Below are 13,844 nucleotides of genomic sequence, written 5' to 3'. Positions count from 1 at the left end.
GCCTCAGCCTCCCGAGTAGCTGGGATTACAGGTGCCTGCCACCATGCCCAGCTAATTTTTGTACTTTTAGTAGAAACGAGGTTTCACCATGTTGACCAGACTGGTCTCAAACTCCTGACCTCAGGTGATTTGCCCGTGTTGGCCTCCCAAAGTGCTGGGATTACAGATGTCAGCCACTGCGCCCGGCCTTGTATTTTTAGAAGAGATGAGGTTTTACCATGATGACCAGGCTTGAACTCCTGACCTCAAGTGATCCACCTGCCTTGGCCTCCCAAAGTGCTGGGATTACAGGCGTGAGCCTCTGCACCTGGCCCATTTATATGATCTGTAGGGCAAAAGGAATGTTAAAAAGCAGGTATTGTGCTAGCAAGAGTTTTAATGTTTCAGTGACTTGGGCTGTGTTTTAAGTTTTTTACAGGCTGGTGGATAATGATTGATGCAGCTGTGGTGTATCCTAAGCCAGAACAGTTGAACCATGCCTTTCACACATGTGGTGTATTTTCCACATTGGCTTTCTTCATGTAAGTATGAAGATAATTCTCTATTCAAGGTGATTTTTCTAAAAATACTTTCCTGTTAATGTGCAGTGCTTTCTTGAATAACTTTTTAATTTATTTGATAGACTATTTTTTAACATGATACATACATAATTCCCATTTTATTACGATTTTTTTTAACCAAGAATGAGTGTTGGATTTGGTCATATATCTTTTTAGCACCTATAACAATTATCTTGTGATTTTTTTTTCCTCATATTTTTAAATCTGGTCAGTTACATATTTTGTCAGTTGCAAGATCTACTTTTTCGCATTTTAATACCTCTGAATATCAGGATGCATCTTACAGTCAGTGGTATCTTAGAATTATAATTGATAACATTTTTATTTCTTGTCAGTATTAAAAATTAATGGTGTATCTTAAAACTGATGGCTCTGAGATTTCATGAAACATGTTACGTTTCTGCATTTTTTAGTAGTAAATCATCCGTAGGTGTTGTAGTACACTCAACTTTTACCTTGCAGTATTATTATTATTTTTTTTAATGTGCTACTTGACTGTGTTTGCCAGTGTTTGAGGAAAAGGCAAGATTGGCCTCAAAAGAGATTTGTTTGTGGCTTTTGTTTTTATTAAATTATTTTTAAGTTTATGTTACCTCATTTCATAAAAAAGCTTGGAAGCTTTTTATGGATGTCTTTTAACAATTAAAAAATATTAAACATTAAGATTACATCATTTCCTTATACCGTCAGGAGGTTTTTTTGTTTTTGAGACAGAGTCTTACTCTGTTGTTTGGGCTGGACCACACTGGCGTGATCTTGGCTCACTGCAACCTCTGCCTCCCAGGTTCAAGTGATTCCCTTGCCTCAGCCTCCCAAGTAGCTGGGATTACAGGTGCCTGCCACTACGCCCAGCTAATTTTTTGTATTTTTAGTAGAGACGGGGTTCCACCATGTTTGCCAGGCTGGTCTTGAACTCCTGACCTCGTGATTTGCCTGCTGTGGACTCTCAAAGTGCTGGGATTACAGGTGTGAGCCACTGCACCTGGCCAGGAGTTTTAAAAAGGGTATATTTTGGAAAATGGAACTACTTATATCCATTGTGGCTTCTAAAAAAAGGAAATTCCTGTTACTAATTAATGTACCTTGCTCTAACAAAAATGGAAGGGGAAGCTGAATAAAGTGGGCATATTATACATAAGCTACATTTTCTCTGAGCTTAAGAAATGGATCATAGAAAATCACTTGACTTTTAACACAAAGAGAAACTGTTTAACTCTTGATAATAATGAGAACCTTGAAATGGGATAGCACTGAGTCATTCATGTATAAATGTGAAATAGACAAAGAAACCAGAAAACTGGTCCCTCTTGTATAATCTCTGGAGAGAAGTGATAGAAATCTCTTAAAATAAATGTGTTTTCTGGGTGTACTTTATGAAAATAAGACTAATGTAACATTTCTATCAACTAGCATTTTTATTAGGTTAAAAGATATGTTAAATTATTCAGATATTGATTTTAGTTATGAAATAATCTGTTTTCCGTCTAAGTGTTATATAAATATTTGAGTATTTTAACAGCGAATACTGAAATTCATTTGATGATTTTGTACCGTTCTAGGATAAATGCTGTATCCAATGCTCAGGTGAGAGGTGATAGCTATGAAAGCGGCTGTTTAGGAAGAACAGGTAAAGATACTTTGAGCTGTTAATGTGTGTTGACAAAATAGAAATTTGTCACCAGAAAAAAAGCCTCTCTTGTGAGTCTTTATTCAGGACTGGTAATGATTATATAGAATATTTTTTATTTGCTTTAAAACAAAGTTTTAGTGTTATTCAAATCCTTAAGAAAGTAAGTTATTGCTAGAAGTTACTGTTTTTGTCATGTTACACTGCCCATGATATAGATAAAAAATGTTGCTATTCAAATGGATCTTGGACTCCAGTGCTAATGATGGATTTATTATTATCCCAATTGTTGACTAATAATGTTACTTACAAGATGGCTGACTATGATTATTAACAGGAAAGTAATGAACACATTAGGGGATCAAACCTAGGACTACAGTGTCTTTACATTCACTTCTGATCACCTGAGTAGCCACCCACAGACTGCAACAAAATTGTTCAGAAGAAAGATGCTATTTGTCTACACATAAATTAGTTTTTATAGTTTGAATTCATTTGAATTGTCATCCAATTTTTTTTTTTTTTTTTTGAGACGGAGTTTAGCTTTTCTTTCCCGGGCTGGAGTGCAGTGGTGGGTTTTTGGCTCACCACAACCTCCACCCCCTGGGTTCAAGCAATTCTCCTGCCTCACCCTCCCGAGAGCTGGGATTTCAGGCATGCGCCACCATGCTTGGCTAATTTTGTAGTTTTAGTAGAGATGGGGTTTCTACATGTTGATCACGCTGGTCTCGAACTCCCGACCTCAGGTGATCCACCCACCTTGGCCTCCCAAAGTGCTGGGATTACAGGAGTGAGCCACCGAGCCCGGCCCAATTGTGTTTTTTAAACATTTACGGCCGGGCGCAGTGGCTCACGCCTGTAATCCCAGCAGTTTGGGAGGCTGAGACGGGTGGAACGCCTAAGGTCGGGAGTTCGAGACCAGCCCTGCCAACATGGAGAAACCCCGTCTCTACTAAAAAATATACAAAATTAGCCAGGCATGGTGACACACTTCTGTAGTCCCAGCTACTTGGGAGGCTGAGGCAAGAGAATCGCTTGAACCCGGGAGGCAGAGGTTGCGGTGAGCCGAGATCACGTCATTGGACTCCAGCCTGGGCAACAAGAGTGAAACTCCGTCTCAAAAAAAAAAAAAAAAAAAAAATTTACATTATAATATGAAGAAATTAAGGTACAGTGGGCTTACATAATGTGTCCAAAGTCACAGAGCAAGTAAGTGGTGGAGCCAGGATTGAACACGGACAGTCTGGCTCCAGAGCCCATGCTTTTAGCCGCTATGCTGGGCTTGTTTCCCATCTAGAACCATTTGGTCACTTTGTCTGGTTTGGTACCATGTGTATATTTTTTCTTTTTGTCAGCTTAATTGAATATAATTTAAGTATAATAAAATTCACTAATGTATTTATTATTTTATTAATTTTTTTTGAGAGGGAGTCTCACTCTGCCACCCAGGCTGGAGTGCAGTGGCATGATCTTGGCTCACTGCAGCCTCAACAGCCTGGGCTCGAGTGATCCTCCTGCCTCAGTTTCTCAAGTAGCTGTGATTATAGGCACATGCTGCTGCGCCCAGCTAATTTATTTATTTTTTGTAGAGACAGGGTTTTACCACGTTGTTCAGGCTGGTCTTGATCTCCTGGCCTCAAGCTATCCACCTGGCCTCAAGCTATCAGCCTCCCAAAGTGCTGGGATTGCAGGCATGAGCCACCACTCCTGGCCAGAATCCACCAATTTAAAATGTACAATTTGATGAGCTTGATCAAATGTGTACAGTTACAGTTGTGTAACTACCACTACAATCATGATACAGAACATTTCCATTGCCCCAAAAAGTTCCCTCATACCCCTTTTTATAGTTAATACTCTTCCCCTCACCTCCTGGCCACTACTGATCTACTTTCTATGATGGTTGCTTTGCCTTTTCTATGATTTCATATAAATGGGATCATATAGTAAGTATCATAGCCTTTTAAACCAAATAAAGCAGCTTTGAAGAGCTTAGCTTTCTTTTCTATTTGATGTTTTATTTTTTAAATTTTGTATTTATTTTGTTTGAGGTGGAGTCTCGCTCTGTCACCCAGACTGGAGTGCAGTGGTGCGATCTCAGCTCATTGCATCCTCCGCCTCCCAGGCTCAAGCAATTCTTCTGCCTCAGCCTCCTGAGTAGCTGGGATTACAGGTGCCTGCCACCACGCCTGGCTAGTTTTTGTATTTTTGGTAGAGACTGGGTTTCACCATGTTGGCCAGGCTGTTCTCAAACTCCTGACCTCAGGTGATGCACCCGCCTTGGCCTCCCAAAGTGCTGGGATTACAGGCATGAACCACCATGCCCAGCCTTCTACCTGATGCTTTAAATGCTGATGTAGATTTTGTAACCTCACTTCTACTGGAATCCATGGAGAATTTGCGAGAGGGTATAATGACAAATGACAGATGAGCCTAAGTTTAAAGTGCACAATATGTGTGTGTATGCGCATGCGATCGCGCTTATTTTTCATCATATCCTGTATGTCAGCCTCAGCAGTAATGTCAGGAATGAGGGAAGGTAAAGAAAAAATATATATTAGCAAGTGAAGATGTTGTATGTAGAGCATACAATAATGTACTCCATCATTTTTCTTTCAAGAATATTCCACGGACATTGCTGTGAATTATGTTACTATTATCTTTTTTTGAGACGAGGTCTTGCTCTGTCGCCCAGGCTAGAGTGCAGTGGCATGATCATGTCGCAGAAAAGCCTTGAACTCCTGGGCTCAAGCAGTCCTCCACTCTCAGCCTCCAGAGTAGTTGGGATTACTGGTGTAAGCCACTGTGCCTGGCCACTATTATCTGTTTTTTATAGGAAGTTTCACTGTAACTTATCCAAAGTTTTTTAGCTTAAAAGTGGAACCTGTATTTGTCTTTGGTCTGTCTGGTTCCCAAGCCCGTCGTTTTTACCCTAAGTAATTATTATATTTTATTCTATGATAGTCCCTATTCTATTAAAATTAACAGTACAGTTTATATTTTTATATTGTGCATATAGTGCAATTTCTGTCTAGTGTTTCAAAAATTAAGGACAAACTGTCTTATAGTCATGCCCAGGTATTGCTACTCTTAAGCTTTTGTACTGCTTAAGTGGTTTATCTGTAAACTATCTCTATTTAGTTCCCGGAGGAATTAATAGGAAAGTATCAAAATAATAAATATACTATAAATGAAACAGCTAAATAATAAAACTATAAAAAAGAACAGGAACTAGGTAGAAAAATGATCATTGTACTTAGAACCTGGGACAAGATGGATGCTTTTAATTGTTCATTAACCTTAACTCAGAGCTTCCTTGTAGCCAAAGCAAACAAGAGAAAATGTTATAGTTTTATTTTTTTGCTAAACAAAAGCATACTTCTTTTTCTTTTTTTTCTCTTTTTGTTAATATGCCCTCAGACATACTTTACAAGAGAAATTTTTTTCTTGTTTAATTCTATTAGAAAGTTTAATGTATATAGCCATAAATAAAGGACATGATGGAAAATAATTGTAAGGATTTTTTTTTTATTTTTTTTGAAACAGTTTTGCTTTGTTGTGCAGGCTAGAGTGCAGTGGCATGATCTCGGCTCACTGCAACCTCTGCCTCTCAGGTTCAAGCAATTCTCTTGCTCAGCCTCTTGAATAGCTGGGACTACAGGCACCCGCCACCAAGCCCGACTGATTTTTTTTTCTTTTAGTAGAGATAGGGTTTTACCATGTTGCCCAGGCTGGTCTCGAACTCCTGAGCTCAGGCAATTCGCCCACCTTGGCCTCCCAAATTTCTAGGATTACAGGTGTGAGCTACCATGCCCCGCCTTTAAGGATTTTTAATAGTTCCTTTTATTCACGTTAGATAAAAGCTATGATTGAATATAATTTAGAGATTGTATTTCTCCAAAGAACTAAACATTACTGTTTATTTCTGGAGATCTGCTTAGTATTGTAATAAAATTTAGATAATATAGAGACCTATTTCTCTCAGCTATCAGCTGTTCTAACCATTATGAACTTTGATCGGTGCTTCTTCCTTATCTGGTGTCTAAAATGAATCTTTTCCCTGGTAACAAAATATTTGCAGCTGAGGCAAATTTAGTTTTCTGTTATGGAAATTGGCTAGGATTTTATTTTTACTTCAGTGGAGCTTTCTTCCCCTTCCAGAGGTTGATGGGGCTGTCAGTATACCTGTGAACAGGATCTGGTGCAAGTATTAACCTGCTTTCCTAAAAATATGTTGAATCTACTCAAGTGTCCAGATGATTTACATTATCGAGATCTAGAATTTTGTTCAAAACAGGGTTGAAGAGTTACTTCTGATTTTGAAGTTTTCATGAATATGTGGTACAGACTGGCTGCCTCAGCAATAAAAAAGCCTGAATATACTCCTAAAGAATGGCCGTTATTTGTACCATATTGAATAATGGTGTGATTATAGAAGCTTACCATTGATTAAAAAGGGACATATTAGTCCTTCTTCATTTGAAGTCTCTCATTCCTATGTGGCGATGGCTATCCAGATTACATATGCTACTTTTAATAGAGCAATTATTTTGGTAATATATACAACAGTGTAATTTTTTAATTAGGGCATTCGTTTCTCTAGTCAGTAAAAAGGTAACTTCCTTTTTTTCCTTTTCCATGTATGGTTTAACTTCTTTTAGTTTTTTTTTTTTTTTTAAATCATCATTCATTTAACTTACAGCAGATTTATATAAATATATGACTATCTTTGATATGCGTAATATATACTAGGCTAACAGGGCTCCTAGTATTATGTATTCCTAAGACGTTACAGAGCTGCAAAAATGAACAAAATCATAAAGCCTCTTCTCTACACAGGTGCTCGAGTTTGGCTTTTCATTGGTTTCATGTTGATGTTTGGGTCACTTATTGCTTCCATGTGGATTCTTTTTGGTGCATATGTTACCCAAAGTAAGTATATATTCTCCTTTTATTTTATAGGAGAGATTCAGATATGTCTTTTATATTTCGCTTACTCTACCTTGAGTACAATTTAGTATAATTGTTCACTTAGATTGAAGATACTACTCTGTGTGAAGATACATGAGTTTAATAAAACTTGTCAATGGGAACACTTAGTGCAGTAGGATAGCCCTGGTTAGGAAATCCAAGCCACTGACAAAGCTGGTACCTCTCAGCTGTCTCCAGACTTTCTGCTTTCCTTCCTTACCTTAGACAGCCAGGATTTTATGCTAGAGGCCCATTTACTGGGAGTTGCAGTAGAAAAAGTGAGAAACCAGTACAGGTGTACACTCCCTTATATACAATTCTAAAATCCACAAAATGCTGAAAATCAAGTTATTTATAACTAGTCTGGCAGCAAAACCTGACCTAAACTGACATGGAGCTCACTATTTTCTTTATCCCATTTAGTGTAAGTATTCAAATGTTTTATTGTAGGAATGAAAATAGATATATTAGATTATAGGATGTGCTTGTCTATACCCAGCTGGCGGTGCTATGTAGTATATGTGCTTTCCCTTACTGTTCTTAAACCTGAAGAATTCTGATTCCCAAAATATATCTTGCCCCAGGGATTTCAGATAAGGGGTATAGACCCCTTATTTGATAATCTATGGATTGCCAGTAGATAATCTTTCGTTTCATTAACACCTTCTCTCTGCAACCTAATCCTGTAATTTTTTTTTTTTTTTTTTTTGAGACGGAGTCTCGCTCTGTCACCCAGGATGGAGTGCAGTGGTGTGATCTCGGCTCACTGCAACCTCCGCCTCACAGGTTCAAGTAATTTGCCTGTCTCAGCCTCCCAAGTAGCTGGGATTACAGGTGCACGCCACCACACGCAGCTAATTTTTGTGTTTTCTTAGTAGAGACAGGGTTTCACCATGTTGGCCAGGCTGGTCTCAAACTCCTGACCTCAAGTGATCCACCCATCTTGGTCTCCCAAAGTGCTGGGATTACAGGTGTGAGCCACCATGCCCAGCCAATCCTGTAATTTTTAAGTCACGGGTACAGGGGGAGTTTTTTAAGGGCAAGACTGAACACATATGTATACTCTTCATACAGAAACAGCTGATGGAGTGGGATGAGCACTTATTACACCATGCTGAAATCTCTGGCTCTGCCAGGTGCCATAGCTTTTCATTCACGGTAGTGATGAAAAATAGAACCCAGTTTCAGAAATGTCTCTGGACGCGTCGGAAGACTGTTTCACTGGCCCTCTTCCTTTGCTCCTAAGACAGGAGTCAGTTTCAGAGAACGCAATTTATTCATCCTCTGACTCCTCTACCTCTGGAATCTCTTTGTCAGCCTTCTTTGCTTAACTGTCACATCTCCTTGTCCTGACTCACAGCTGGTTTTTGAATACTTTTGATAGTATCATTTAAGTCTCATAGTTTGATCAGTATAAGATCTTTGGAATACTTTTTCTTTTGTCTTTCACTTGGTACAAAATAAGTCAGATTACAAGAGGACAGTGGTTGGCTTAAATAACATTGGTCACCAACTGTATCTAAAATGTGTTTTTTAGTTAATTAAAAATACTACTAGAGCACATAATTCTGGTATGAAGCATATCTGAAGGAAAATGCTTTTTTAAAGATAGCTTCATTGAGATATAATTTGCATACCATATAATTCAGCCATTTAAAATATGCAGTTCAGTGTTTTTAGTATTTTCACAGAATTATGCTACCATCATCACAATCCAATTTGAGAATATTTTTATCACTGCCATACTCATTAGCAGTCACTCCTCATTACTCCTTCCCCTAGCCCTAGGCAGCCACTAATGTACTTTCTGTCTGTATCTATTTCATACACATGGAATCTTATAGGAAAGTGTTTTTTTGAGACAGAACCTTGCTCTGTCGCCCAGGCTGGAGTGCAGTGGCGTGATCTCGGCTCACTACAACCTCTGCCTCCCAGGTTCAAGCAATTCTCCTTTCTCAGCCTCCTAAGTAGCTGGGACTGCAGGTGCATGCCACCACGCCCAGATAATTTTTGTATTTTTAGTAGAGATGGGGTTTCACCATATTGGTCAGGCTGGTCTCGAATTCCTGACCTCAGGTGATCCACCCACCTCAGCCTCCCAAAGTGCTGGTATTACAGGCGTGAGCCACTGTGCCCAGCCGGAAAGTGTGTTTTAAACTCATTTTATCCCTGACTGTAAGAAGGGTGGGCTGCTGTCACTGATTTTCTTAAAAGGTCTCCGTAGTTATGTTAAAGAAAAACTTTAGATAAATTAGCAATTTGAGCAAACCAAGAAGAGGTTCGGAGAGCTTCACCCAGCAGTATGAGCAGCTGTAGGCTGAACACAAGGCAAAGAAGAAATTTTTAGATTGTCTGTAGCTGTATGTTTGTCTTATTTGTGCATGGTCTCATCAGTTGGCTGCTTGGGATTGGCTAAAGCTTAGCTGTTTGTGATTGACTAAAATTCAGCTATTTATTAAAAAATATAACCCTAGGTTTCAGTTCGTTTACGTAAGTTAGGTTCCGGGGGGTGGGTTGGGGTCACACAGGAACTCAGAGTAGGGAGATAGCCTCAGGTTAATGGCTTCCTGCTTATTTACTTTAGCAGTTGAAGTGATCCATGAGCTTTACAGTTTGTATAGTGAAAATAGGAATAAATTGCCATTTCTGTAAGGTATGTAGGGAAATATTGTTTGTAAAGGCTGTACTATTGTTGAGTGTATTTTTTTTTTTTTTTTTTGAGTTGGAGTTTCACTCTTGTCACCCAGGCTGGAGTGCAATGGCACAGTCTCGGCTCACTGCAACCTCTGCCTCCCGGGTTCAAGCGATTCTCCTGCCTCAGCTTCCCGAATAGCTGGGATTATAGCCGCCTGCCACGACTCCCGGCTAATTTTTTGTATTTTTAGTAGAGACAGGGTTTCACCATGTTGGCCAAGCTGGTCTTGAAGTCCTGATCTCAGACAATCTACCCACCTTGGCCTCCCAAAGTGTTGGGATTACAGGCATGAACCACCGCTCCCGGCCAATTGTATCTTAATATTTAAAGAACTAGTAAATATTGATAAATTTCTTGATTGTGAATTTCATCTTTCTATTTCAACAGCATTACTCATTTAAATATACTTTTCTTTTTTTTTTTTTAAGATGGAGTTTCGCCCTGTCGTCCAGGCTAGAGTGCAGTGGTGCAGTCTTGGCCCACGGCAACCTCTGCCTCCTGGGTTCAAGTGATTCTCCTGTCTCAGTCTCCCAAGTAGCTGGGATTACAGCCATCCACCACCACACCTGGCTAATTTTGTATTTTTAGTAGAGACAGGGTTTCCCCGTGTTGGCCAGGCTGGTCTCAAACTCCTGACCTCAAGTGATCTACCCGCCTCGGCCTCCCAAAGTACTGGGATTACAAGCGTGAGTCACCACGCCCGGCCTAAATATACTTTTCTATTTGTAAAGTGAATATGACTTTATTTCAGAGAGCATTTCTAGGCCATGTTTCAAATCTTTTACTGTACAGATTTGCTTGAACTATTAATATTCATAGTAATAGCTAACCTTTATATATTACTTTATAGGCTAGATACTGTTCTAAGCACTATATAGAGCCACTCATCTAATTCTTACACTCTGGAGTAGGTGCTATTACAATGCCCATTTTACAGGTGAGGAAATGAAGATATGCTGAGGTTAAATAATTTGCCCAAGGTCATACAGTTAGTCATTGGTATAGATAGGATTCAAACCTGGGTCTGGCTCAAACTTGGAGCTCTTAACCATGCTGCTGTATTGTTTGCTATGATATCAAGAGCTCAGAATTGAACCAGTTTCTTCATCTTCTCCAGTATTTTTTAATCAACATTTGTAGTTTTACAAAAGTTAATAATCCACAAAAATTTAAGTAGTTTCCATTTTGTTTCTTTTCTTTTCCTATAAAGATAGTAACCATTTCCTCCAGGATAGATTCAGTGAAAGAGAATGATGATAAATTCTAACTGTGTTATTTATATCTGACATATTTGCATAATAAAACTCCTGGATTGAGAGCCAGGCATTGTGGTGTGTGCCTGTAGTCCCAGCCACTTGGGACGCTGAGGCAGGAGGATCACTTGAGCCCAGGAGTTTGGGCTGTAGTTTGCAATGATTGTGCCTGTCAGTAGCTGCTGCACTCCAGTCTGGGCAATATAGTGAGGCCCCATTTCTTTAAAAACAAACACAAAAAACCTCTTGAATTCATGAAAGAAAATAAATTAACGGACTGTTTAAAAGTCAAGAATTTATTTTGTATGTTTTTACGATTTTGCATTTCAATTTTGGCCATAGGAGGCAAAGGAGCAAGTTACTGCTTCCTCAGCAGTTTTGATATAGCTAGAACCAGCAATTACTTTGACTAAAAGAAAACTTTGTAAGTTCATTGACTTTTATCCAGAGTAAGAGCAGTCCTTTGCTTTGGGGGAATTAAATTGGCATTTTCGTCTTTCAGTTTCATTATAGACGTCTTAGAGTTAATGAATAATAGCAGTATGTTGTAATATACAAAATGTATCATTATGAATGGCACTGATACTTTATTACTGCTGTTTGCCTATATAACCGTCTAATCTGTTTTACTTTATGTATGTAGATACTGATGTTTATCCGGGACTAGCTGTGTTTTTTCAAAATGCACTTATATTTTTTAGGTAAGTTGCCTAATTTTTAACCACTCCTGTAACATTTACAGAAATGTCAACTTAATTAAGGCAGCATATATGTGGAACACATATAAATCCCATAGATTGGTTACAATGATAGAACTTCTTTTAAAAGGTGAGAATTCCACTGTTACGTAAGAGCAGACAGGTCTTTTAACTAGGGGTCTTGCTGTGTATCAAGACTTTAGCTGGATCCTTTATATATTTTACCCTTTGAATTCACATTTAGGCCAAGTGCTGTGGCTCATGCCTGTAATCCCAGCACTTTGGGAGGCTGAAGTGGGTGGATTGCTTAAGTCTAGGAGTTTAAGACCAGCCTGGGCAACATGGCAAAACCCTGTCTCTATAAAAAAATATAAAAATTATCTGGTTGTGGTGGTGTACAGTGCCAGCTACTCAAGAGGCTGAGGTGGGAGAATTGCTTGAGCTGAGGAGGTTGAGGCTGCAGTGAGGCAAGGCTGCACCACTGTACTCCAGCCTGGGCAATAGAGTGAGACCAAAATAAAATAAAATAATGCATTTAATTATTTTAAATATATGTCAGGTGTTATTCCCATTTTATTTATTTATTTATTTATTTATTTATTTATTTATTGCGATGGAGTCTCACCCTGTAGCCCAAGCTGTAGTGCAGTGGAACAATCTCGGCTCACTGCAGCCTCCGCCTCGGGACTCAAGCGATTCCCATGCCTCAGCCTCCCGAGTAGGTGGGACTACAGGTGCACATCACCACACCCAGCTAATTTTTTGTATTTTAGTAGAGACGAGGTTTCACCATATTGCCCAGAGTGGTCTCGAACTCCTGAGCTCAGACGATTTGCCTGCCTCAGCCTCCCAAAGTGCTGGGATTATAGCCACCACACCCAGTGTTATTCCCATTTTATAGATGAGGAAATAAAGTTTAGAGCTTGCTTTAGGATGCCTAGCTAGTAAATGAGAAGCCTGGATTTGAATCCAGACTGCTGCTTCCATAGCCTGTGTCTTATTAAAAAACCCTATCAGATCCATTGTTTCACTTGACTAGCCTTTTGGAAAAAAAAAAATTAACAACAGGTAAAGTACCTTTATGAAGAAAAAAGGAAAAACCAGAATACCTAGTGGCCAGCCAGGTGTGGTGGCTCATGTCTGTAATCCCAGCACTTTGGGAGGCTGAAGTGGGTGGATCACCTGAGGTCAGGGGTTCGAGACCAGCCTGGCCAACATGGTGAAACCCCATCTCTAATAAAAATACAAAAATTAGTCGGGCATGGTGGTGTGTGCCTGTAATCCCAGCTACTTGGAAGGCTGAGGCAGGAGAATCACTTGAACCCGGGAGACGGGGGTTGGAGTGAGTCGAGATAGTGCCACTGCATTTCAGCTTGGGTGACAGAGCAAGACTCCATATCAAAATAACAATAATAATTAATACATGGTATGCATATTATATACAAAACCTGTTGGGAAATTCTGTTTTCTGAATGCCCTTTTAAGAAAAGTTAAAGTAAGTGGAAAAATAAACCAATATTAAAAGTATTTTTTAGGGGCAGTCTTCTAAAATATCCCCAAAATGAAGTCCATTCTATGCTTTTTAGAATGAATGTCTTCTTTTTTTTTTTGAGCTGGATTCTCGCTCTGTTGCCTAGGCTGATGTGCAGTGGTGCAATCTCAGCTCAATGCAACCTCTGCCTCCCAGGCTCAAGCAATTCCGTGCCTCAGCCTCCCAAGTAGCTGGGATTACAGGCATGCACTGCCACACCCAGCTAATTTTTGTATTTTTAGTAGAGATGGGGTTTTGCCATGTTGACCAGGCCGGTCTCGAACTCCTGACCTCAAGTGATCTGCCCACCTCAGCCTCCCAAAGTGGTAGGATTACAGGTGTGAGCCACCATGCCCAGCCTAGAATGAATGTCTTTTAATGTCAACAGAGGATATTTAGGTATATATTTATAAAATTTTATCTGCCTCTGTCCCCACCCCCCATAAATCATTAAGTAAGTTCTAAGCCTTGAAAAACTTTGCTTTTGTCACTGGTTTTAAGTAATTTGA

General features: G+C 39.4%; 1 protein-coding gene across 9 annotated transcripts in view; it reads left to right on the top strand.

The window, feature by feature from the left end:
- The window catches only part of TMEM50B (transmembrane protein 50B), a 57,627-nt gene that overhangs the window by 22,124 nt on the left and 21,659 nt on the right, over window positions 1-13,844 (top strand). For all 9 annotated transcript variants that reach the window (XM_034947939.3, XM_055105252.2, XM_063601304.1 and 6 more), the window contains 4 exons: window positions 409-521; window positions 2,120-2,187; window positions 7,027-7,119; window positions 11,750-11,807. In XM_034947939.3, coding sequence (XP_034803830.1) covers window positions 409-521; window positions 2,120-2,187; window positions 7,027-7,119; window positions 11,750-11,807 — 332 coding nt within the window. The remainder of the gene's footprint in view (window positions 1-408; window positions 522-2,119; window positions 2,188-7,026; window positions 7,120-11,749; window positions 11,808-13,844) is intronic.

This window comes from Pan paniscus, chromosome 22, assembly GCF_029289425.2.
Source record: "Pan paniscus chromosome 22, NHGRI_mPanPan1-v2.0_pri, whole genome shotgun sequence".
In the NCBI taxonomy this organism is placed as follows: Eukaryota; Metazoa; Chordata; class Mammalia; order Primates; family Hominidae; genus Pan; species Pan paniscus.
The sequence above is the reverse complement of the archived record's forward strand: the minus strand, read 5'-3'. Positions and strand labels throughout refer to the sequence as shown.